The sequence below is a fragment of the Scomber japonicus genome, chromosome 4, assembly GCF_027409825.1.
Source record: "Scomber japonicus isolate fScoJap1 chromosome 4, fScoJap1.pri, whole genome shotgun sequence".
NCBI lineage: Eukaryota > Metazoa > Chordata > Actinopteri > Scombriformes > Scombridae > Scomber > Scomber japonicus.
This window is the reverse complement of record NC_070581.1, coordinates 24,485,336-24,509,111: the sequence shown is the minus strand read 5'-3', so window position 1 is coordinate 24,509,111 and position 23,776 is coordinate 24,485,336. Positions and strand designations below refer to the sequence as shown.

The following is a 23,776-nucleotide window of genomic DNA, read 5'->3' as shown; positions in this document are numbered from 1 at the left end:
AATTGTTTCTCTCACACAGATTCCACACAAAACAAAGTGACCAAAGAGCCATAAAGTTACAAATTAGAAAAGAAAAGCAAATCATGTGACGCTTTCTGACTTAATTCCTACTATCTCTCTGTGCAGTAGGAGGACAAAGAGAAGAGGTTACTGGCCCCGCTGAGCTGGGGGCTGACAGCTCTGGGAAGCTCTGGGCAGAGGTAGATAAACATATCAGAGTGGTTGCGTACACACTGACAGCAGCTGAATAGTAGACAAGAGCTTTTTTATGATGCTAAATACTTAGTGCTTCTGAATATCTTGAGTAAGACTTAAGGGGGGATGGGAGGCACTGAAGACAAGAAGGTCAGAAACAGACGTTTGGGCGAGAGGAGATGGAGTCTCCGGGTAAAATGAAAAAAATCAGGCGATGGGTAAAGTGCATGTCTTTGGCCTTGCTGCATCATGTGAAGACAAGCTTGTACTGAGCCACAGTGCTGGGCTGTGCACTTTGTGTCAAGTTGTTAAAAGTGCAACAAAGCACTGCAACTACTAGTCTGCCCTTCAGCAGAACTGCACCACGAGGGATTCTGCAGGGCTGAAATGTAATGCAGTATTGACCAGCGGGGGCAAGCAGCTGCAACACTGGTCAGTACTTAAGAGCACCGACACTAATCAATACTGCTCTGTGTGGAGACCAGAGCACTAGTAGCCAGTGGGCAAACCACATAGATACATAAACATGTTCAAGAATTTCTCAGCATAACGAATCCTAATTTTCCTACATGAGTTTCAAGAAACAGAGAAAAAGCACTACGATTGTACCATTTTAAAACTCACAGCTCCACATTCACTTTTAAAGATGACATATCATGCTTGGATTTTTTTGGATCAGATTCAGACTCGAACATCTACGGATGTATTTGAGAAATCCATATTCAGTAAAAAAAAACATGAAAAAGAAGAGATATCCTACTACAACTGTTTACTTAGCCTATGGAGCCACCGGACATCTGCTGAGGCGCGGCTTCCAGACCTCAAACCTGTAGAACGAAACTTTTCTCACCCCCTTCGGGAAGTCTGAATAATTACACAAACACTGTTGACAACATTGCAGAAGACCCCTGAAGCGCTTTTTATGAGCTGACCTCCACCTTGGTGACACTGAGGACAGTCCAGCAGGGTTGACAGTTGCAAATAAATCATTGATGGTTGACGTAAAACACGAAGCTACCTATGTGCCAGCATGGGAAAGTTGCCACAAACTCCAGTATACTGCAAAATACAGCGCTGTATCTGGCAGTGATGGGCTTAATCAACATTGCATGTACTTGTTTGGCAAGGGCTTGAATGTGATGGACATTCACTTGGATGTAAAAGTCCCACACAGCAGCTTTAAAGGAGCAAGCGGTAAAAATAATGTTTTTTTCTGAATTGTAAATCAGGCAAAAAATATTCAAGTAGACCCCCAGAATATAAATATAGACTTGGAAAAAGTGCACGATATGTCCCCTTAAACCTATCTCCAGAGAGACACTAGCCAGTGAACCAAGAGTGAGGCAGCACAGAGGCATGCGTGGAAAAAGGCCTTGAAATCAGTGGTCCTTGGAGCGAGAATGGCCTGGGAGATCTGTTAGGGAACACAGACAATCTGTCTAGAAAGAAAAAAAAAATCACTTGGAATCTAGAGACATTTATTTTGCAGCTGCCTCTTCTTAGCTCACACATATGGTAGATAACTGTGCAGAACTTGTAACACAGAGACAAATCTAATCAACACACACACGCACACACACCTGTGCACACACACCTGTTATTGTACAATTACTGAGAAAACACAACCGGCTCTTTTATTACATCGTTCTACATGAGTAGACTCTCTTTGGGATTTATTAGGTAAAATCCAAGAAGCAAATGAAGCAGTGAGATGAGAGAGACACAACACAGACAGAGAATAGAGATAATGCACGCAACATCAACGCTTCAGTTCACACGCAGTTCATACTTGAAACACGCAGACTCTGCTGCTCACGGAGGCAGCTACACCCGACCAATAGACACAACTAACTGCGCACCATTTCCTCAGATACACACACACACACACACACACACACACACACACACACACACTAATCCATAGTTCACTTAACAATGACTTGACACTGTGCTCACTGAACTACAAAACAATATGTATGTCTCTGTGTGTGCATGTGTGTGTGCGTGTGTGTGCGTGTGTGTGGGTGTGTGTGTGTGTGGGTTGAGTAATGCCCCAGCTGGGTTCCAGCAGAGTGCAGCATAACACACTCCTGCTGTTCTTCCTGACCCCCAAGACAAGGCTCGGCCAGGCACGCACAGTACCTCACACAACCCCAAACTCCTCTTGAGTGAGCCAGCCCCTCCACACACACACACATACGCCTACACACACACACACACACACATACACACACGCTCTTCTCGAAGTGCTTCCTCTCTCCCTGAAGTCTGAAGACAAACCTAGAGAACAATAGGCTCCATTAGCCCACCCTCAGTTCCCTCCCTTTCTCAGGAGAGATATTTCCTCCTCAAGAGAGATATTTCCTTTTAGTTGTATAATTACTCTGAATGAATAATAACACCCCTGAGCATTAAAAACTGTGTAACCTTGTCGGATGGAAGAGATCTTGGCCCCAAGGCAACGATAGTGACTGTTTGGCTGCCGCTGCGTGTGAGCCACTCCTCTTGGCTCGCACAGTGAGCAGAGCTGAGCGGTGTTAAATATGACTAGAAGTGCAAGAGTCTCCTTTCACATTTGTTTTGCACATTTGTAAAAGAAGCGCACACTTAAAATGGCTCAAGATGAACATGTTGTCAGCTCTCAATTAACACTAAAGTCATTATAAGGGTATTAATTACCATAAAAAGACTTCTGCTGCCAAAGCGCACACACTGACGCCATCGGTGCATGGCAGATTTCATTAAAAAATACAAACTGTAATTCATTAGGGCCACTGTGCTCAGCCTGTTTCTATGCTTGTGTGATGCCATGCCAGTTAGATAAGCAGGGCTCACATCATACTGTTGGAGAAATGCCATTAAAAAAAAGTTCCCCTTCCTTTCAACTCTTCACCTCAACATTTCTGGGAGCTACAACACTCCAGTCAAACTCTTATGAGCCATTTCAAAGTGCGACCACTTCAAACAAACAGGTTCATTGCGCCAATGGGATTTTGTATAACTTGGACAGTTTTCAAAGAGAACCCGGTCTTAATATGGCCACGGTGCAGTGAGGTTTGAGAGTATTGCCACTGTTTCTGCACCACGTGGGCGGCAGCTCAAGCCCAATGCCCAGCATGTGACCGACAGACCAACGCAGAACGCCCGACTTAAACCATCACATGCTTAACTTGTGCTCGACCGGTCAGAAGTAATCTGTGATGATTGGCAGACACATTAAATACTAGATGTGCTTTAAAATCACATGGTACCCCTCCTGCTGTTCTGGTGATGGCTAATCCAAAATAATTGATATTCATATCAAACACGAGGCTGGCTGTCCGTCAAATAGGGCAAAGTCCAGACTCGAGAGCAAACTCTAATCTTTAAAAGTGGACTTCCTCAAAGCAGCTAGGACATGATATAAAAAAAGAAAAAAAATATTAGTGAATGAGAAACTATCACAGGTATCTTTTTTATGTTTCAAAAAGAAACTTGCAGTCCAAAGTGTTGAATAGAAAGGTTGAGACATTGAAATACTGCTGTGCTGTAGCTGCAGGCTGTCACCACTAAGCAAACACTTGGTTTCAGTTAGGATTTGTACAGGGATATTTCCACATACCATGTTATCTAGCTGGAAAAAAATAAAAAAACAGAGACCAAAGCATCTGTGTATAAGTGCGTGTCTATTTTAGAGGCTAATCTTAGTGTAAAAACATGTCAGCCACTCGTCTGCTGCAGGCAACTATTTTCTTCCAAAGCAATTAAGCTTTTAATTTAATATCTTAGGCCAATCGTGCCTGATAATAAATATACCAGGGGGATGAACAGCATAGAAGAAAAAAAAGGGTCAAAACACAGTAAGTCAGTAATCTACAGTGGACTGGTTGGATTTGAGACAACACGTGGACTTTGATAAGTGATAGAAATACAAACACAGGAATGTGTCCGCCCAAGTACACACAGAAACTCCCACTCAGACACAAACACACACGCACAATTTCAAGTCTGATTTTGCATTAAACTTGAGAATGAACCCAGTAAACATAAAAACCTCTCCTCGGTGTGTGTGTATATGCACCGACATGTTTAAGTTCAGAGTCCGGTGACTGCAGCTCTACAGCTTAATGACCCAGCAAGTGATAGACACTGCTGAGTGCCTGGAGTGGCGCTAATCAACACATGATTGTTGTGACATTTCCAACTAGCCATTATCTGCAATTGGCTATAATTCAGTGGTGCTGCTGATGACTTAATTTAGCCCTCCCCACAACTAACAGACAGCGTGCCTCATCTCCTCCCAGATGGGGCGTGGGGCTTAACTCAGACCTCTTCCCCTCTTAATCCTACTCTTTTTCCTCTCCTGTAGTCCTCCCTCCCTCTATCTCGCTGTCTTCCTCTCAGTTATTCTACTTCTGCACTAGATTGAAACAGCCTGTAGCTTGCGACAAAGCATGTCAAATGCCTTCTCATCCTCATTACGGAGTTTCCCGAGGCGCCCCTTTTCAACCAAAAAGCATTCATTTCTATTGCAACTTACTGAGAATTCACCCCTGTTGCTACCTACCAAACACAAAGGCAAACATTACTGTCTTAGAGAAGAGTTGTTATTATCGTATCGCATTTACATACATTTTTTCCCCCTCAAACATAAACTCATTGCTCCCCCTTGTTTTTGCTTATGGAGGGATTTGCCGGTGCAGACAATTCATCTAGAATCCAGTACGGCGACTAACAGTGCTATTAAAAAGAAAATATATTATTAATGCATCATCAAATGGGTGTTAGATTCCACAGGATTGGCAAGGAAAGCTCAAAATAGACTACGCAAGGCACCTTGGAGCAGAGTTAATAAAGGAAAAAAAATATGAGAGAATACTGAATGTGAAGCAGATCAAAGAGATGCAGAAAAAAGAGGCGCTCATGAGCTTGACAACTAATCGCAAACAGAAAATGCCACAAGGTGAGAGCTTTATGGTTGTATCATTTGGCTGAATATTATTTCATACTGCAGCAAACGCATGTGTGTATGTGTGTGTGTGTGTGTGTGCGCATGTGCACGTGCATGTGCACAGCTGCAATGCTGCATTGCCAGATAGGAAGTCAGGCCTTGCTCCCAGAGAGATCCCCAGTAGGGCTGGGATCAAGGAACAAGTTAATTGGTCTCACAGCAACATCTTCCTCCTGCACCCCCACCCCCCCTTTTTTTTCTTTAACACAAATGATCGCACACACTCACCCACATGCTCAAAAAGCTCTCCTCTTTGGTCTTAGTTCACACCCAAAACCCCCTTTGTAAAGTTGTGGTCTTACACTACGATTACATGGTGGTCTGACAGCAATCGGTTTACCTGTCATCAGGTGAGCAGGGTTAAGGTGGGCATAAGCCTCTCTGTCATTTTAATCCCTGCACTGTGAGCCTTTGTCTTTAAATCTTAAAAAGGGAGAAAGAGAATATGCTATATCCCCCCTCACAGGGCTTGGATGTCAGCAGGTGTAATTGATACCAGAAGGCAGAGTTAGGCGCAGTGGCTTGATACTTTCATCCTCGATACTGTCGCCAGCTACTCCGGTTGTCAAGGACAGCAGCAGACGGCATGCACTCTATGCCAGTGAAAAACAAGAGGGTTTCAGAGTTGAGTTGAGGGTTGTAATGATTATCTCAGCCCTGAATCTGCTTGAACAGCAAAGAGACTCGTATGTAATGACAAACATCATCATCCTTTAGTCTGGAAAAACAGGCTCCAGCTGGAAATACAATACTGCTTCGAAACTCCCCCGAAACCAACAAACAAGTGTGGCTAGTTCTACGTGTATGGCTAATAGGCTAAGCTACCTCAGGAGACAAAAGGGGCGGCGCTGATGAGTTTTACATGACACTGTGGAAGGTAAACTGATGCTTAGCACACTATGTTATCTGCACCTGTTCCCTGTGAGCCAAAATATGTCCTTAACTCTGTTGTTTTTTAGCACTGCTGCTGCTGCTAGCAACGCACGGTAACTAAGTCATTGGTTAATCTCACATCAAAAAACAAAAAAAACACTTGAGCCGACACACCGTGGGTTCACAGAATATGACATCGTTTGATGATGTTTACATGCACTCCATTAACTGACCCTCTTTCCTTTGAAGCAAATACTATAACCCACACAGAAGAAGAGAATAAAGCCTGCTCTACTTTATCCAGTCTCCCACATAAACCAACTATAGATGAGCGAAAACAGAAGGACAGAAGAGATAAAAAGAGAAAAAAGGGAGGAAGAAAGAGGAGGAGGAGGAGGAGAAGGGGGGGGGGGGGTTGACAGAGCGCAGAGAAGAGGGAAGTGCGGGGCCACTTATGCGCCCTGCCACCCTGCATCACCAAGCAGCCAATGATGGATGAATAGGAGCGTATCCCAATAATAGAAACGACTGGGGAACTGAGTTGGATCATTAGCCGAGTAACAGCAGGCTTTTTGGGGGAACCACGAGGGTACATGTTTGACTCTAAGTACAGTGTATGTGTATATGTTAAATTCTAATCTGGTAGGGCTTCATTTGTCAAACTGCTCAGTAGATAAAAACCTACAGGGGATGTGTTTCTATCCCTAAGACATTATCAAGATTACAGTGAGAAAATACCCCATCAACAAACAGTGGTCTTCAACTCAACCTTTAAAAACAGCTTGATTCGTCCACGCCGGCGTCCAACGAAGACCGCCTTGCTGTTTCCTCTGTCTCGTTACGACTCTCAATCATCAGTTATTCATGCTAAGTTGGGATCACGCTGTTATTTGCCGGAGACAAAGCTGGTCATATATTTGCATATCGAAGCAGTGGTGCTCACTGTAGCATGGAGATAAAATGGACAATAAATCAGGGCGAACAAACAGATGGCCAGAATAAACAAAGCACCAAGAGAACAGAAGGGTTGAGATGGAAGAGAAAACACAGGTATCAAGGACCTGCACAGACTGACGCTAATGCTGTTAGAACTTACATCTGCATATATGGCATTTAAAGACTACAGTTTCAGACAGTTTTCTATGTTTTAGACCAGAGGAGTCAAACTCATTTTCATTCAAGGGCCACATACAGCCCAATTTGATCTCATGTGGGCTGGATCGTTAAAAAGATGGAGGGAAGGAATGAAAAGAAGACAGAAAGGAAAAATGGAAGAAAGGAAGGAAGGAAGAAAGAAAGGATGGACAGAATGAAGGAAGGAAGGACACATGGAAGGACAGAAGGAAGGAGAGATAGAAGGAAGAAAGGGATGAAGGACAGATAGAAGGAAGGACAGAATGAAGGAAGGAAAAAAAGAAGAAGGAAGGAGGGAAGGAAGGAAAAAGGGAGGAAGGCAAGATGGAAGGAAAAGAACACAGGAAGAAAAGTGGGCCGGATTGGCCTCCTCGGCGGGCTGGTTCTGGCCCACGGGCCTTATGTTTGACACCCCTGTTTTAGACCACAAGTCACATATATTTTACTGCCAGCTATTTAGCAAATTGTATCAGTGATTTCCTTCTTTTTCTTTGAAGCTGTTTTCCATTCCAGTAAAATATGAAAATCAGCCTGCAGAGAACTGGAAGCTTAATTGAGGTCATAATACAGCAGTAATTGTTTTATCATATTTACTATATGTGGTAATGTATTATTATTGTGTGCAGTTTTCAGAGCGCTCGCTGTTCATGGAAGCTAATTATTGAGTTAGAATAGGTGAGAGTAAAACATAAACCTTATTTAATGCAACAATTAAAACTATTTGACAACATCTTTTACACAGCATTCATGAATGCTGATTATTTGGCTTTCATTTTCATATGACATATATTCCAGCTTGTCAATGCATTATTTTTGGGCAGCCGACTCTCAAATCTTGGATGTTGGGGAGGCCTTGAGTACAACATGGTGTTTTCAAAAAGGTTCTTTGTATTTGAGCTGCAACATCACATCATACAAACACCAAGTATGAGCCACAGACACAAACAGAGGCAACAAAAATATGAACTTTTACAAGAAAGCAGAAAAACAACTTATTCAGTTATTATTTAGAAAGGTAGCTAATTTTGATAGTTTTGTACTCTGATGCGACCCTGATGTGTGTTTTGCTGCAAGTAAATGAGAGCAACACTGATATATCAAATTCGAGTAATTCAGTGTAGTCTCATGGTCATAAAGAAATCTCATCCGCAAACTGCCATCCAGTAGATGTGTGTGACTCACAGCTGAGGTGAGTAAGTCATCAAATGCATTACAAGAAAAACCATGGCAGCTTTTAAGTCACAAACACTCCCTGTGAGAGTTTGTGTGTATGTGTGTGTGTCAGTGAGATTGACTGTCTGGCTGATCCCTAATCTTGTTTCAGCAGGCATTGAGGTGGCAGAGAGAGAAAGAGTGATGCTGCAGTGTCAAATATTGTCGTAAATTTATATTGAGTGCTCTCTCTTTTGTTTAGTTTTCAATTCTGATGCTTCCATTTTACAAAAATTGACTAGTTATTGGTTAGATTCTCAGTCCTTTTGCTGTGCACTGGGTGTCTAGAGGTTATGGATGGAGGGTATGTCGTCTTCCCATGAGAACAAGAAAATATGCTCGGTGACCGAGCCGCTATAAAGACCTCTAAAGACTTCTGCTCTACATCAATCTATGCTACTAAATAACTCAGCAAAAAGGACCAGAGGAGGTTATATATTCTGTCATATTTGAATCTTAGAGAGGCAACACAGACACCTTTACCATTTGCAAAGAAAGCACAGAGCCTTTACATTACCATAAAAATCTCACACACACATCTCACACGATGCATCACCTTATAATCAGTTGACTGAAAACAAACTGAAGCCGTTTGCCTGTTTCATGAAAAAGAAGATCTATGTCTTCTCGCTCCCCATATGTCCAGTCTGGGGGCCGTCTCGTGCTGAACTGCTGTAAGGGGTCAACGCAGGTCAACGTATCAGTGGGTGGCTGTCAGGAAGAATCTGAACTTTATCCATCATTTGTGCTTGTGTGTATTTGTGTGTATATATAAGAGCATGTGCCGGGGCCGAGTACCCATACCAAGGCATTTGCATGTGTGTTTACTTTTCGTGCTAGCTGTGGCGCCTGTCAGCAGAAGTGTTGAATCAGTGTGAGCTGTGCTACTCCTGCCAGATCCTAAGAAGCCCCCAGACACACAAGCTCTTAGGCAGCCTGGGCACGCAGACAGCAACAATCCCCATCCTGTAACAGCTCTGCTAAGCCTGGGACCAGTCAAGTAGTCTGATATCATGAAAGCAGGACGAACTTGGCCATTGCCTTTTTCTCAGTCTAGCTCAAGGAAACTCCTTTTTTTCCAAAGCCAGGTTTTTAGTCGTTTCAAGTCAACAGATTTGAGACAGTTTTTTCACTCACTTTTTCCTGAGCCAAGGCGAGCCAATGATGTGCTTGGTTTTCTGCTCATTGAGGGATTGAGATTCATCAACCAAGTTCTATAATTAGTCTGTGGTGTGAGTCCAAAAAATGCCTTCTTAACATCAGGTCATTCAAGATAGATTAAAATCTTTTCACATTCCTTTTTTTACACATACACACACACACGAGAAGGTGAAAACATTACATCACAACGCCACCCATCAAACCACATTCCTCGTCAGTGAATGGATCTTAAGGAGAAGTGAAGTGGAGGCAGTGCATCCTATGAGTACAATCAAATCAGTGTCATCATGTTTCAGTGGAATCATAACAGGTTAAGAGACCTCAAGGCTGTGCCACCTTGAAACCACTTTTCATTTACAGGACATATGCCAGATGATCTGATGAATGACAGAACTTGAATGATGTGGCAAAGAAAAAGGAAAAATACACACACACACACACACACACACACACACGCTAGGATAAAGGACAGCTTCATCTAACAAACAGAAACCAAAGAAGACTTTCAGAATAAAGGCACATTTTCTAAAAAGACTAAAAAGCTATTTTGATGTTGAGATTACATTTGTGGCATTGATCCTCCTCAATGCAATTCAAATAGTTAAAAATGTAGGCTTTTTTTATTCTATTCTAGTTAATTGATTATGTGAAAGGCCTGTGATCAAACTAAAGTAGATAATTAAAGTAGTTTTTCAGCAGTAGCAGGGAGAGGCGACATGGAAACAATGTGAAAGAGCTGCCAGAACAAGCACCTGTTAGTAACAATACACTGGTGGCAGTTCCTCACTGTGCTCAACAAATCCAAAATAACCGCATTCCACACATGGTCCCCATTCCCTGATAAACCCCCCTCAAGCCCTCATGACATTATGCACACTGACAACGGTAAGCAGTGTAATAGATATCAAGGAATGTTTCAAACCATGTCATCATTACCGGTCTCAACTCATTATGTAATAAAACCGTAATAACATGTCATCTATACCGTTAGCTTTCCAAAAACATGTTCTGCTGGAGTTAAATATTTTTCCTGTGATTGGATGGTATGACTGAACAAATTGTTCTTACTGAAACCGTCACTGGAAAGAACCCCGGAAAAATAAAAAGACAACAGCTTAACAGAGCCAAAACCAATGACCATCGTTATTCAGTAAACATCACGCAACAGAAAACACAGTGCTGAAGGTGATCACGAGGACAGGAAGTACAAACACACCATGAAACTGACGCCAGAGCTTATTTAGGCTTTTGGTTTAGGGTCAAAGGGTGATGAGTAATTAGAGCTGCCCTAACTAAACACTACGTGACCTCGTCATCACCTCTGAAGCAGGTGAGGATATTTCGCTCTAAGGACCGAAGACAGACAGAAAACATCTTTAGCTTTAAGAGGATTTAACAGAGATTTTACTCAAGGCAACACAAGGATTTATTTTTTCAGTCATACCTGTAAGCTGTTTAAAGTCTACCTTCCACTGCACTGAAAAATAAGTTTTGCTTAATGTTGCATCAACTTGACCTTCAATGTGCAGGATGATGTACTTTATGTAGCAGAGTTTGACACAAGACATTTTTTAAGTTTTAGGGTTGTTTGGGGTTTTTTTTGCACTATAATGAGGATACAAATACATTCCATAGATAATACAGTAATTATAGTGCAGGAAAGGAATGAAGCCTGAAATGCTTCTTGAGAGCCCTCTCCTTATTTAAACTAATAGTGTTAGCCAGTTCATTTCAGGATGTTCTCAATTCTCAACTAAGTGCTTTGAGACTCTTGTATGTGACTCTTGTTTGTCCAGAATTTTTGAAAAACAGGTATGTTAACTTAAAAAAAAAAAAAAAAATAGGTGTCATTTCCCTGCAAGTGTGTGTGTGCACAGCCTAGGACATAAATGTTCCAATTGTTTTTTTAAACAAAATTATGAGGATCACATGATTTAAAGCTGTTTTCACATTCATCTGCTTAAAGGATGAAAGACTCACACATCAAATTTGAGTAGAGCAATAATTGTGGCATCAGCTACTTTGAAAGAGCCAATTCTGGTTCGATATGCAACTTCCACATGTATGATGTAAAGACTTGAAACTTCCAGTGCACAAACTGAGAATGGATCTTCCAGTCAAGCAGGAAACATCTTTTGTCTAGAGTTTGAATGTTTTGAAATGAAAAAAAAGTCATTGAAAGCAGTGTTGTTGTTTTTTTTTACATGCCTTAAAACATTCACGATAGACCTGAATGACTGATACTAGTGGATGCTCCAATGATTGCATCACTACAACGTCAGGATTGCAGTGAGACACGTCCTTCTGCTTACTTTAAACAGTGAGTAATGTGCATGTGATCTCTTGAGTCAATTCCCTCAAAGAACTCCGAGACAGGGTGGCTGTTGCCAAAGCCTAAGGGCAAATTTGTCACTGTGTGTTTGTTTAGCCCTTACAAAAAAAAACTGACATCCAAGCACACTCACATGTACAGAGTGCCAAGTCTTCTTCTCATTTCAAGGACAGAAAGACTCTGAAATTTGTGTCCTGGGATTGGCTTATTAGCAGGAAATAAGAAAAAGTCTTCATGAGCTGAATACTGAGAAGGCAGACTGTCAAAACAGATAGAATCACTGGTCACTATGAGATCACTTGCACCCTCTGCAAAGGCAAAAACATGAATAAGAGCTTTTGCATGAGTCAAATACACTGCGAGAAAGATGTCCTCCTGGTGTCCTCAACTTTTCATAGAGATCAGGTCCTCGGGGCACATGCGGCGGCTCCCGGATGCGTCGGCTGACTTAACAGGGATGAGATTGGACCAGATCAATAACCTGTTAGCGGACCTAAGAAGCAATGCAAGCTAAATTGTCCAGGCTGAGATCCTGACACCCATGAATTCTAATGAGGACACTCAGGGAACCTCATCTCCACAGAGCATGACATCCAACCATGGAGGGAGGAAGGAGGACACACCATGCATTAATAATATAGAGAGAAAATGGTTGCCTAACATGTCTTCACATAAGATCTTCAGATTGATTTTGTGAGCCAGTGAGTTTCTTAATCTATATAAATACATGTTTTATATATATATATATATACACGTTTGACTCAAGATTATTTGATCCAATCTGGTCTGTCTATATCGAAATAGCATTACTTTTTAAAGCTGCAGCTAACGATTATTCTACCAGTTATTTCTTAGATGCATCAAAGGAGTGAAAATCCTCCATCACAACTTCCCAGACCCAAAATGTAAGTCCTTAAATTGCTTCTTTTACCTGACCGACAGCCAAAAACCAATATATGATAACACATCATATCTAAGGAGCTGGAACCAGAATATGTTTGGTATTTTTGCTTGAAAGATTGAGTCACTTTTCTTTCAATCACCTAATCAATTTATCACCTAACTGTTGAAGCTCTATGTTAATCTGTATCCAATTTAGCTTGCATCCAACCAAACTAAGGATGGAATCTCCATTCAGCCATTAAAAACATTTCTAGCTCTGATCTTAAACACAGTGTGAGATATCAAAAAGGAGAAAAAAAAGAAACAAAAAGGGGGTTTCCGTGGTCATGCTTACTCCCCTCTCTGTTCTCATGCTGAGTTATAGCAGATACACCAGCAGTGCCGCAGCTCTGAGAGCAAAAGGGGCCACAGCAGCAGCTGGCTGAGTAGGTGGTTACTGTGAAAATATGTTAGGAGGGCGGTGGGTTTTATATCCGTTTGATACGCGATGTTGTCATGGGCACAAGCAGAACGGGCTGGAATCGATTTTTTGAGGTGGAGTACCACGACTAAACAGCTGAGTAGGCTGCGCTGGCAGAATGAGTATTGACGAAGACCCATCAGCGCGGGCACGAGGCCAAGTCTGATGTACCACGGCCGACCTGAAGATTGAAGTCTTAGATTGAGTCTTCTCATCTGATTTATTACCCAGAGTGTAAAGAACAAATCCCAACTGGAAGAACCAGAAGTATGCACAAGTCCACACTACACAGACAGGCAATCCATCATAGTCTTATCATTACCCTCCAAAATAAACTGAGATCTACGGGAGGATGAATCCAAGAAAAATCAAAAACAGCACTACTTCGACATAGTCCTTCAGTGTCAGGCAAAAGAGATACAACGAGAAATCTACAGTATGCGTAATTAGAGGGAAAATACTCTGGCAGCATCTAAAAGCATTTAGAAGGAAGCCCTCGATGTTGCTGTATGATTGAGTTCAGCCTCAAAAAGCAAACAAGAAATGGAGACCAGTTCAGATGTGCTTTAATTTTTCATGATCATATGTGCTTGATCACACACATACAGTATGCAAGGCAGCTCACACAGACTAGTTACTTGCAGATATGATTGGAACAGCCAACTGTGCAGTGAAGCTGAACCCAGTAAGCGTTGCCAGAATCATTTCAGACAGCTGCAACATAGCATCAATACTGTTACAGTGATTAACGATAATGTTCGTAACACCCCAAACCCTCTGTTTCTTCTCCTGCTATCCTCTCACTCTTTCCATTCCCCTGCCATTGTCTACACTCCTCCTTCCTTCTATGACCTTTCTTTACAGCAGACCTGTCATCACTTTTTTTTCTCTCTCCCCTCCCTGTTTAATCCAATACATCCTTCAAAAAGACAATCCTTCTCAGGGAAATTTCCAAGGCAATGATGTGCCAGCTGCCTCTTCTCTCTTCTCTCTGTCCCTGTTATTGCCTCTTGCTGCAGCACCACAGAGATGTTTTATACAGACCGGTCCAGAAACAAAGCCTCCAAATAGGCTCTCTACAGAGGGCAGTTATTGTGCATCTGGAGGAAACCCAGTTCAATCTATCACATAATATATCCCCTGTATCCCCCCCACCCCCCACCCTCTATCCACATCTCCACCTGTGTATTGATTCATAACAGTCAATTTCCGTCTCTCCGTCTTGATTTCCCTTTCTGAACCAAGTCCCCCCATCTGTTGTTCACGGCTACACAAAAAAGGGAACAATTTCTTAGTGAATCAGCCTGTGGTCAATCTGTCCTCAAACACACCAGGGTCAAGCAGCTGTGCATTTCTGCTAAAAAGCACACGGGCGTCATAAGCACTTGAGTGATAGCAGTCCACTCCCACTAAGCAACCTCCTGCTGTTAAGTCTCAAGGAGAGGGAATTTCTTACCAGAGGAGGTTATAGTAGCTGTGCTCAGTGCAGCAAAGCAATGACAATCTTAATATATGACAGGACAGGGAGGGAAAAACCACAGGAAACAATCTTTTTCCACTTTGCCAGTCTTGATTACCAGAAACAACCTCACCACCATATCTGAGCCACTTACTGATTTATATTCACCCACAAAAAGACAACAACAAATATCTTATTGTTTTGGGGGTTATCTTGGAAATTAAAAAGAGTGCAATTTTTAAATAAATACCACACATTCCCAGGAATAAATTTGATTTTTAAGCATATTATCTGCAGGGCAAAACACTGTTCTCCTCATTAATGACACCAGCCATTTATAAACCTCGCCTCACTTTGTCTTTGAGGAAGCATTTTCACAAGAATACCTTGTTTACTTTCAAATGTGACAGCACTGAACAAAACCTTTGGCTTGGTGGAGACATTGCGAAACCCGTTTTAAACAATAGGATTAGCCATATTTTTTACACAGAGCAGCAGTGGAGGCTATTGTTCCTTGTGATATAAGAGCTGCCATGCAGGCTCTGGTCTCTTATGTATATGTACTGTTTACAATCTGACCTCATATTATCTGAGAAGGGATAAAAAAGCAGCAGGGATGGCTCGCTGCTGGAGAGAGACCTATTAGGAGTCAAGCTGAGGGAAGGAGGGCAGGAGTCTATGAGGAAGTGTGTGTGTGTGTGTGTGTGTGTGTGTGTGTGTGTGTGTGTGTGTGTGTGTGTGTGTGTGTGTGTGTGTGTGTGTGTGTGTGTGTGTGTGTGTGAACTACAATGTCCACTTCCACCAGCAGCAACCTGGACACACTGCTGCTGCTGCTGCTGACATCGCAGCACTACCACTCAGCAAGTAGATAGAGGCAGCCTTGGTGAATCAGCACACTGTCATCTCCACTGCCTTTAAACATGCCTGCCAAGTCATGGTGCCTGCCAGTGAGAGGCATGGCTCATATGAAGATGCTATCTTTGTTGCTGGACTGTTCATTAGTGCAATGCAGCTCCATGGACAGTATTAACAAGGTAGAATGAAGATGAAAGCCCACATCTGAAAACATCTGGGGGGAGATTTTAGATGCTTTTCCCTTTTCCAGTAGCTGATGGTTTCAAGACTGTACAAATGATGCAGGAACCCCCTAAATGAGCAACAGCGATCCTTCCATCATTCATGTCTTTCCTCTTCACTGGACTGACTTTCACTGCAGGAGAGAAGGAGGAAAGAAATGCAAGAGAAGAAGTAAACTGCTGTTAAACGGAGCGATTGGATTCAGAGAGCGTGAGGCGGTGCAGGGCTATGCTTAGCAGGAGCTACAAAAAAGGAGAGGATCCCAAAGAGATGGTGCTTTGGTATGCGCAGCAGCCGCTACCATCTGGGGGGCTTCAGTGTGCCCATCCACTCGCACCAACGTCCCTCACCGCAGACAGGCTGGCAGGGGCGGAGAAGTGTGACAGGTTTGGGGAATGAGCCGGGAAAGCAGCCAGTGGGAAAGGATGATGGGTGGGTGTCATATCAGGTGTAACACAGCGATACGCATATACAGTACATAAACACACACTAACACGGGAAAATAGGATGCAGCGGAGAGAGCGCGGAAGAGAAGGATGCCAGTAAAAGCTCCATTTGCACTTGGAATATTGAGTGGCCTCTATGTTTAGAGCTGCAGTAACAGCGCAGGTCGAGAGGAGGATGAATAAGAGTCGAGATTATTTTGCAACCCAAAACTGTTGACTGGAGCAAAAAAGACATAAAAAGGAGATATTTCATTAAAAACATATGAGTGTTGTTTGGTGTTTTTATCTTGGGGGCTTGTGGTCTTTTGTGAAGCTCAAAGTGAAAACAGAAAAGGAGTGTGTTCTGACACTTTACAGTAACTCTTGAAGTACAGTTCTGAGCCTTCTTCTCAAAGTACTTTTTTGAGACAAACCTGGGCTTCACTGTAGACACAGATATGACAGAGACAGAGGCACTTACATTACAGTTGGGAGAAGAAGCCACAGAATCAAAAGAGATCCTGACAGCTCCTCTCAGCTAGTTTAGAGCAGCTTAGTCATACAAGTCCTGACTGCGCCGTGTGGGAACCACATTAACACAGACTGTGCACTCACTGCTCTGCTGTGCTGTGCTGCTGATGGCAAACATATGAAGTGTTATTCTTAATGTGACACCAACAGTGAGTAAGATAAAAATATAATTTGAGATTGAAAATAGGCGTGACGTCCCTCTCTCCCTTTTTCCTTGGGCTTCTTGGCTCAGGAGCCAGTGGGTGGGACTAGAGGACGTCAGGGAAACTACCTACACCTGTGTAGTTTAGACCTCAGCCTAATCAGCTGGCTGCTTTGTAATTACTTGGGTTCTTCTCTTCCTTCCAGGCCTCCACCAACCAGATGGGTTAGACTTTTGGTTTCGGTTTTATTGGCACATATCGCACCACACATTTCAATCATCCACACACTGCATTCATGACTGATATAACTGATTAACATTGTTATTTATTAACTTATGTTTGTAATAAATATTATTTTAGATATGTGTTGTCATGTGTGATTCCCATTTCTGTTATGGACTTTGAGCCGGTTCGTAACATAGAAAATTACCACATGATAATAAAGGTTGCTAAAAGAATCCACAATATCTAATTTTGGGTCTATTTATTATATGGTGGTGTATTTTTCTCATTTCAAAAAATTTGTAAACCATAGAAGTCACACGAAATTCAGTGACAGCAGGTATTCCATCAACAATAGCTTCAATTGGCAGAAAAGCAGCATAAACACAAGACAAGTTTCGAGTGTCACTTATCTCAAATGCTCCATCAACTCGGCATGTACTGTATAAACTATGACAATGTTGTTCAAGAATGTGCTGGAACTTCTCGGGTGATTGTCAAACAGGAATTATAGAAAAAATGTGACGTTAATTACGAAATAACAGAAACTGACAAAACAGGTTGGAGGGAAAGCTTGACATACCAAGAAGGTAAACTATAACACCTTATACTGTAGTAGCTCATGGGAAGCATTGAATGATATCAGTGTGAAATGATCCATGTATTGAAGCGTTAACAGGTCGAATGTGGAATCTGTGGCTATTGTCTCTGTTATTTGAGCTTATTGTGTTCATGATTCCTCATGTCACCTTTAATTTCAGCTTTTCCTTTTCAGTAAAAAGGACTGCAATCATGAAAAGAGTTTATTACTGCAGATCCAAAGTAACATCTCAAAGCCTCTTCACTGCCTGTGAATTCTTCATATTTTAGTGTGCATATCAAAATCAAAGCCTTAAGATACCTGAAGTAGCTTTCTCTGCTAAATAACTAAGGGTATTAAATAGGGTAAGATCATGTGAAATTACACATTTTTTGTATCTTATTTCTCACTAGATAATGTATAGTAGGTACTGTAGGTATAGCCGCTTAGAGCAGTTCCTTATATGCACTCAAAATAAAAATGCTCCTCTGCAGCAAGAAGACTCCCGAGGATTCTCAAGACTAACTGTACCTCATTTGTCTTTTAAACATTACTCAAGATAAAAATATATGTCTTCTGTTTCCTTTAGCCATACATTGCACCTGTATAATCACACTATCACAGGATCATCACTATCACTGCTCGTTGTAATGTGTGCAGGCATCATTAATTTCATTCCCTTGAGCAATTGAGATCTTAGGAAGGTAACTCTTTGCCATTTGAAAATATCATAAATTAGGATTTGTCTGCATTTAATACCAATTTAAGTTGAGTCAAATTGGACTGAATAACATCAAAGGCAGGCTGCAGGAATTCATACTAGGGTTCATACTAACAAGAAGGATGAGCAATAGATAACTGTATCATCTGCATAAAATGGAATGTATGGAAGTGTTAGGATGAATTATCATAAAGACTATTCACATGAATGGAGAACAACAGTGGGCCATGTATTTTGATACAGGGAGGAAGGAAGAGGAAGACCCAGCAAACTGAACACATTGTCTTCTATCTGACTAGTCATTTGAAAAAGAACTTAGAGCAAGTGACCTGGTCAACGGTATCAAAAGTCTTGAACAAATCAATACACAATGCACAATATGTTCTGAAGTCATGTGCCTCATTAATGCCAGTGCTTATTGTGCTTACTGTGATGTTGTTTTATAAAGAACTGACATTGTGATAGAATATAATTTGAGTCTAAAAATTATTTAAATAGTTCATGAACAAACTTTTAGTGGATTTTAGCTCAAATATATAATTTAGAGATCAGCCTGTAGTTATTAACAGTTGAGGGGCCCCCTCTCTTTTCATCAAAGGGAGAACATGAGCAGATTTCCATTTATAAGGAATTTCATTGTTGGAAAAGGTCAGATTAAGAATAAGAAAGAGTCTACAGCTAACCTGAGAAAGTAAGGATCAAACTTGTCAGGACCTGGAGATTTGTTAGGATCAAGTTGCTTTAAGGCTTTATGGACCTCTATCACATCAAAAGGAGCCAGATTGAATGGTAGAGCCATATAATTAATCAGGGGTGGCGAGGAGTTAACCTTTTTCTCATTTGGCTGTTTCACATCTGGCTAATTTATCAATAAGTGTGTTTTACGATGCAGGCTGGCAGCTCATTCATGGTTACACTCCCAAATGAAGATTTTATTTCTTTCCAAACTTTCTTAATATCATTTAAGTTACTAGTCGTTTTTTGATGAGACAGGTAAAGCAATTTCGGAGCAGTCTAATAATCAGCCAGGTGGTCTTTTCTGGCGTTAACCCAGGCCACATTTTTTTCTTTTACTGCACTGGACAGCTGGGGATTGTTTCAACCTTTCACTCCAAATTTGCAGAGGGAAGCATGTTTATTTATAATATTAGTAAAAGCATCATAAAAGTTTCTCCAAGCCAGTTCTACATCATTAATGAGAGAGATCTTGTTCCAGTCAAAGTCCCACAAATCAGGAAGAAAAGCTTGCTCACAGATATGCTTAAAATCTTGTTTGGTCTTGATTTTGGGGGAGATTAGCTTGTCTGGCTGTAGCTACAGTATAACACAATGCTCACATTCACAAAAAATACCAATATCTGAATATTTATGAGGAGCATTTGTTAAAAAATAAATCAAGAAGAGAACATTTCTCCAGTATTTAAGGACAACCAGTCCCAGTTAAAATCTCTAATAAGGAAAATCTCATTAAAATCTAAAGGTTGATAGTTGTTTACTCAATTATGCTAAAGCCTCACTGCTTTCTGAGGGAGATCTATAATATTTAAGCATTTGTATTCATGACGGTGTATTATGCCCCATGTTGAAATGAATAAGACTGTTACATTAAGGCGGTATGGGATGATTATAATCCCACTGTAGCTCATATTTTTGAGCATGAAAGTGCATTTATCCACTACAGTTACCATTAGAAAAATCAGATTTTCCTTTTTGTATCTGTTACCAGGAAGGATATTGCAATAAACACTTTAACTTCTGGTAAATGCTTTTTCCCCAAGCCTTGCCTTGCATTCATATACTGTGATCAAATATAACCTCTGGAGTATGACTGTAAAATGTGAACTTTGGTCATCTCAGTTTATTATTATCATGATTTGTCTCTCAGCTATTCTATGAGAAGGAACTGGCTTTTGAAAAAACATTTTTCCCCCCAGTTCCTATTGTAAACCTGAGAGTTAAAGTGGTCTATCCATTAAGCTCAATGAAACAAAAACAAGCAGATCTAAGTGTGTTTACAGCATTAATCAATGAGCTCCCCACTCTGAAGTCGCTCAGCTGCAATAGGTATCTGCGATCACTACGCCTCTCTCTCAATCGTCCCCTCAAGGTTACTGCCTATTGCCTTGCTCCTGTCTCAGTATGGGAGCTGCATACTGAGTGCATCGGCTGGTCTGGAGCCAGAGGACCACTCGAGACGAACTTCAGTTTTCTAACCCTGACTGCACAGGAGAAACGTTGTGTATCGCCTCGACTGTATTGAAGGCACCGAGGCATGTTTTGATTTAGAAGCTGTGGTTGTAATTATCGTTGCAGGTAATTAAAATGACTTACTTAAGTGGGAAACACTTAAGGGAGTGAAACTGTGGAGAAAGATGGTGTAAAATGTTAATAATTTGTTGTCAGATTTACTATGGGAAAAGAGGAAATATGTGCTGTACTGGCTGGTGATGGAGGAGGATTAGGAAGAAAGGGGGCACACAGGCAAAAGTAAGAATCAGAGCGGAATATAAAATAATGTAGTGAAGAAAAAGAAAATACCAGAGTCGAGGGGAATGGCAAAATGTGATGATAAGGCATAATCGGCTAAAGGGAGGAGATAAAGTAAAGACAAACTAGGCAGCAAGAAAAAGAGAAAAAAAATTCTAATGTGGAGACACACTGAAATAACGTACAGTGAATTCTTCCCTTTCAGACTGGTGTAACACAAGGCACACAAGCAATACTGTGCTGTCTTCAAAAGTACAAAAAAATTGATCCCAAACTCCACTCTCTTCATTCCTCAAAATATATATCCTCACGAGAATACAAGTTTATACCCACACCAGTCAGTCGGCTATAGCGTTTGATCCGCCCATCAGCCGCCGTCTCATCTTGGCACCGGGCAACTATCAATAATGGATGATGCGTGAATTAATTATGAGGAAAGGGACAGAGAGATAAACACACAGTGAGGCCCAAGGGGAAAGGCAGGAGCCTATGGTAAGCAGCCCACACACATCCAAGTCTAGCTCGAGCATCACTTAACATACAAGTAACATTACATAATGCAACGTCAAGAAAAAATGATAAAAAAACTATAGAAATGGTAATGATGTGCAAATATGATAATGCACACTTTCACATAACTTATTCCCTAATGTCTAAATGGACGATTAAACAGTCTAACCAATACACAAATCACCTCCATTATATTTGAAATGCTACAGTCACAAAAACTGATCATGGGCTAGATCAATATTATTGTCAGTGTAATTATATCATGATGAGTTTGATCCCCCCACAAACTGTAATTAAAAGCTTAGAAATGTAGTTCTTTGTTAAAATTGGTCTCAGGTGATCCATAACGGTGGAATCAAGCTCAATGCATTGAACACTAATAAAGAAAAAAACATTATAATATGGAGTTATTGATTTAAAACCACCTTAAATCTTATCAACAGGTGAACCTAATGTGAAGCAGAAAGACCCTTCCCCCTTCACCCTTCACTGAAAACCACCATGAGGCAGAAATGCCAGACAGTCAAGGTGTCAAACCGTGTCGCCAGGCTTTCACAGCATCCTGGGGATTTAAGGATATGGGCCTAATTGATTCAATTAGACTTGGACTCACCTCAATGCTGCAAGCAGACCAACACTGTAAGCTGGTAAAGCAACCATTAACAAATCCCTGCTAAGCGTTTGCATCGTGCCACACTGAGCGGTGCCTACATTAAATGCAACCATCTATCCGTCCATACAAGCACACACACACACACACACACCCTTACAGTACTGTTCCACATGGCATATATAGAGTTTGAATGTCTGCACGTTTTGACACATTTAAACACAACACTCATTGGGCATAGCTGTGGGCCATAAGTACAGTAAGTAATTGCTGGCAAGAATTAGAGTTTACAAATAGATAATTGCCATGACATTTAACCAGTGAGTGTAATGATTATATGAGTGTGTGACTGTACAGGAGTCCAGAGTAGGAAATTGTGCATGGATGCAAAAGAAGATTACAAAACTGGAGATCAGAAAAAGGGGCTGCAAGCTTAATGACCATGGCTTATGTTGTAGTGTACATGCAGATCTGGGCACTCTGAGCAAACATGCTTAAAAACGCAGCATGTCCCTCTCACTCATGCTGTTTGGCAGGATTGTACCGCAGCACAAGTACCACTGTGATAAATGTTGTGTCTCCACATGAATGAATAGGAGCCATGCAAATAGACTATTTATTGCTTTAGACACAACATTAAACTAACCTGTAGACTTGCTTCTAAATATAAATGAGAATGCACACACCCACCCACACAAACACACACACACACACACACACACACACACACACACACACACACACCTGATCCTTTAACACACCACCCCACAGGCAAACAGGGGCTCAGCTGTGAGGCTTTACCCCAAAGTCAATCTGATTTATTCATGGCAGCCTACAACTCACACCTGTCCTATTCCAATCTCCAATTTCCAGGTTACTCTGATCCCCTTTTTAAACAAGTCACACACATAGCAGGCATGGTTGTGTACAGTATGTGGGAGTGTGGGAGTGTGCAGGGTGTGGGTGGTCTTTGTGATTCAAAAATAAGGTACAGAAACACACCTGGTTTCACAGTCTTCAGGCGGATGGGCTCTCGAAAGTGACGGACGACAGCCAGTGTGTCTCGGTTGGTGAGTCCGCTCACTGGAGTGCCGTTCACCTCCAGGAGCACGTCCCCGCTGCTGGGAAACCTCCCGGCGTGACAAACCATCGCCTCAGAAACGAAGTGTCCGAGGTGGGGGAACTCTCCAAGCTCAGCACCGCCACGCACCTCAACCACGGTGACCAACTCCCCGGAACCTCCCCACGACACGCTGCACTCCTGCACTTTCGTGGACCAGTGCTTCTTCTTCTTCAGTGTCTTGGACATTGTTGGTAGCTCCTGTAAACCTGTAAAAGGAAGTCCAAGAACGATTGTCCTTCAACGCAAGACCCTAAGACGCAATGACGCACGGAAAAATCATTGCAGATTTATAGAAGTTAATGCTTACTTGTGTTGTATTCCATTCCACGTTAAAAACCACAAAGTCTTTTTTTTTCAGATCAAACTCCCTCTGGTGATGATCGATCCTTCCATTGAATTACTCGAGCATCACCTGCCTGCGACTGGGATGCGAGACCAGCTGCGTCAGTGTCGCATTGAAGTGGAAAGTGTTGGTTCGGGATGTTGGGGCGTCTCGATCCCACACACCCCCACCAGTTCACAACAATGTGCACTTAAAAAAAATCTAGAGTAGCTTCCTGCACTCTGTTAAACACTGACAAAACAGAGCAGATCCTGTGAGTCTCGCAGTCTGTGCGCAACAGAGAGC

At 41.8% G+C, this 23,776-nt stretch overlaps 1 protein-coding gene across 2 annotated transcripts in view; it reads right to left on the bottom strand.

The window, feature by feature from the left end:
• Positions 1–23,463, bottom strand: part of magi3a (membrane associated guanylate kinase, WW and PDZ domain containing 3a) — a 116,935-nt gene extending 93,472 nt beyond the window's left edge. For both annotated transcript variants that reach the window (XM_053317322.1, XM_053317323.1), the window contains exon 1: positions 23,028–23,463. In XM_053317322.1, the coding sequence (XP_053173297.1) occupies positions 23,028–23,334 (307 nt within the window). In that variant the 5' untranslated portion in view covers positions 23,335–23,463. The remainder of the gene's footprint in view (positions 1–23,027) is intronic.
• Positions 23,464–23,776: the final 313 nt, after the last annotated feature.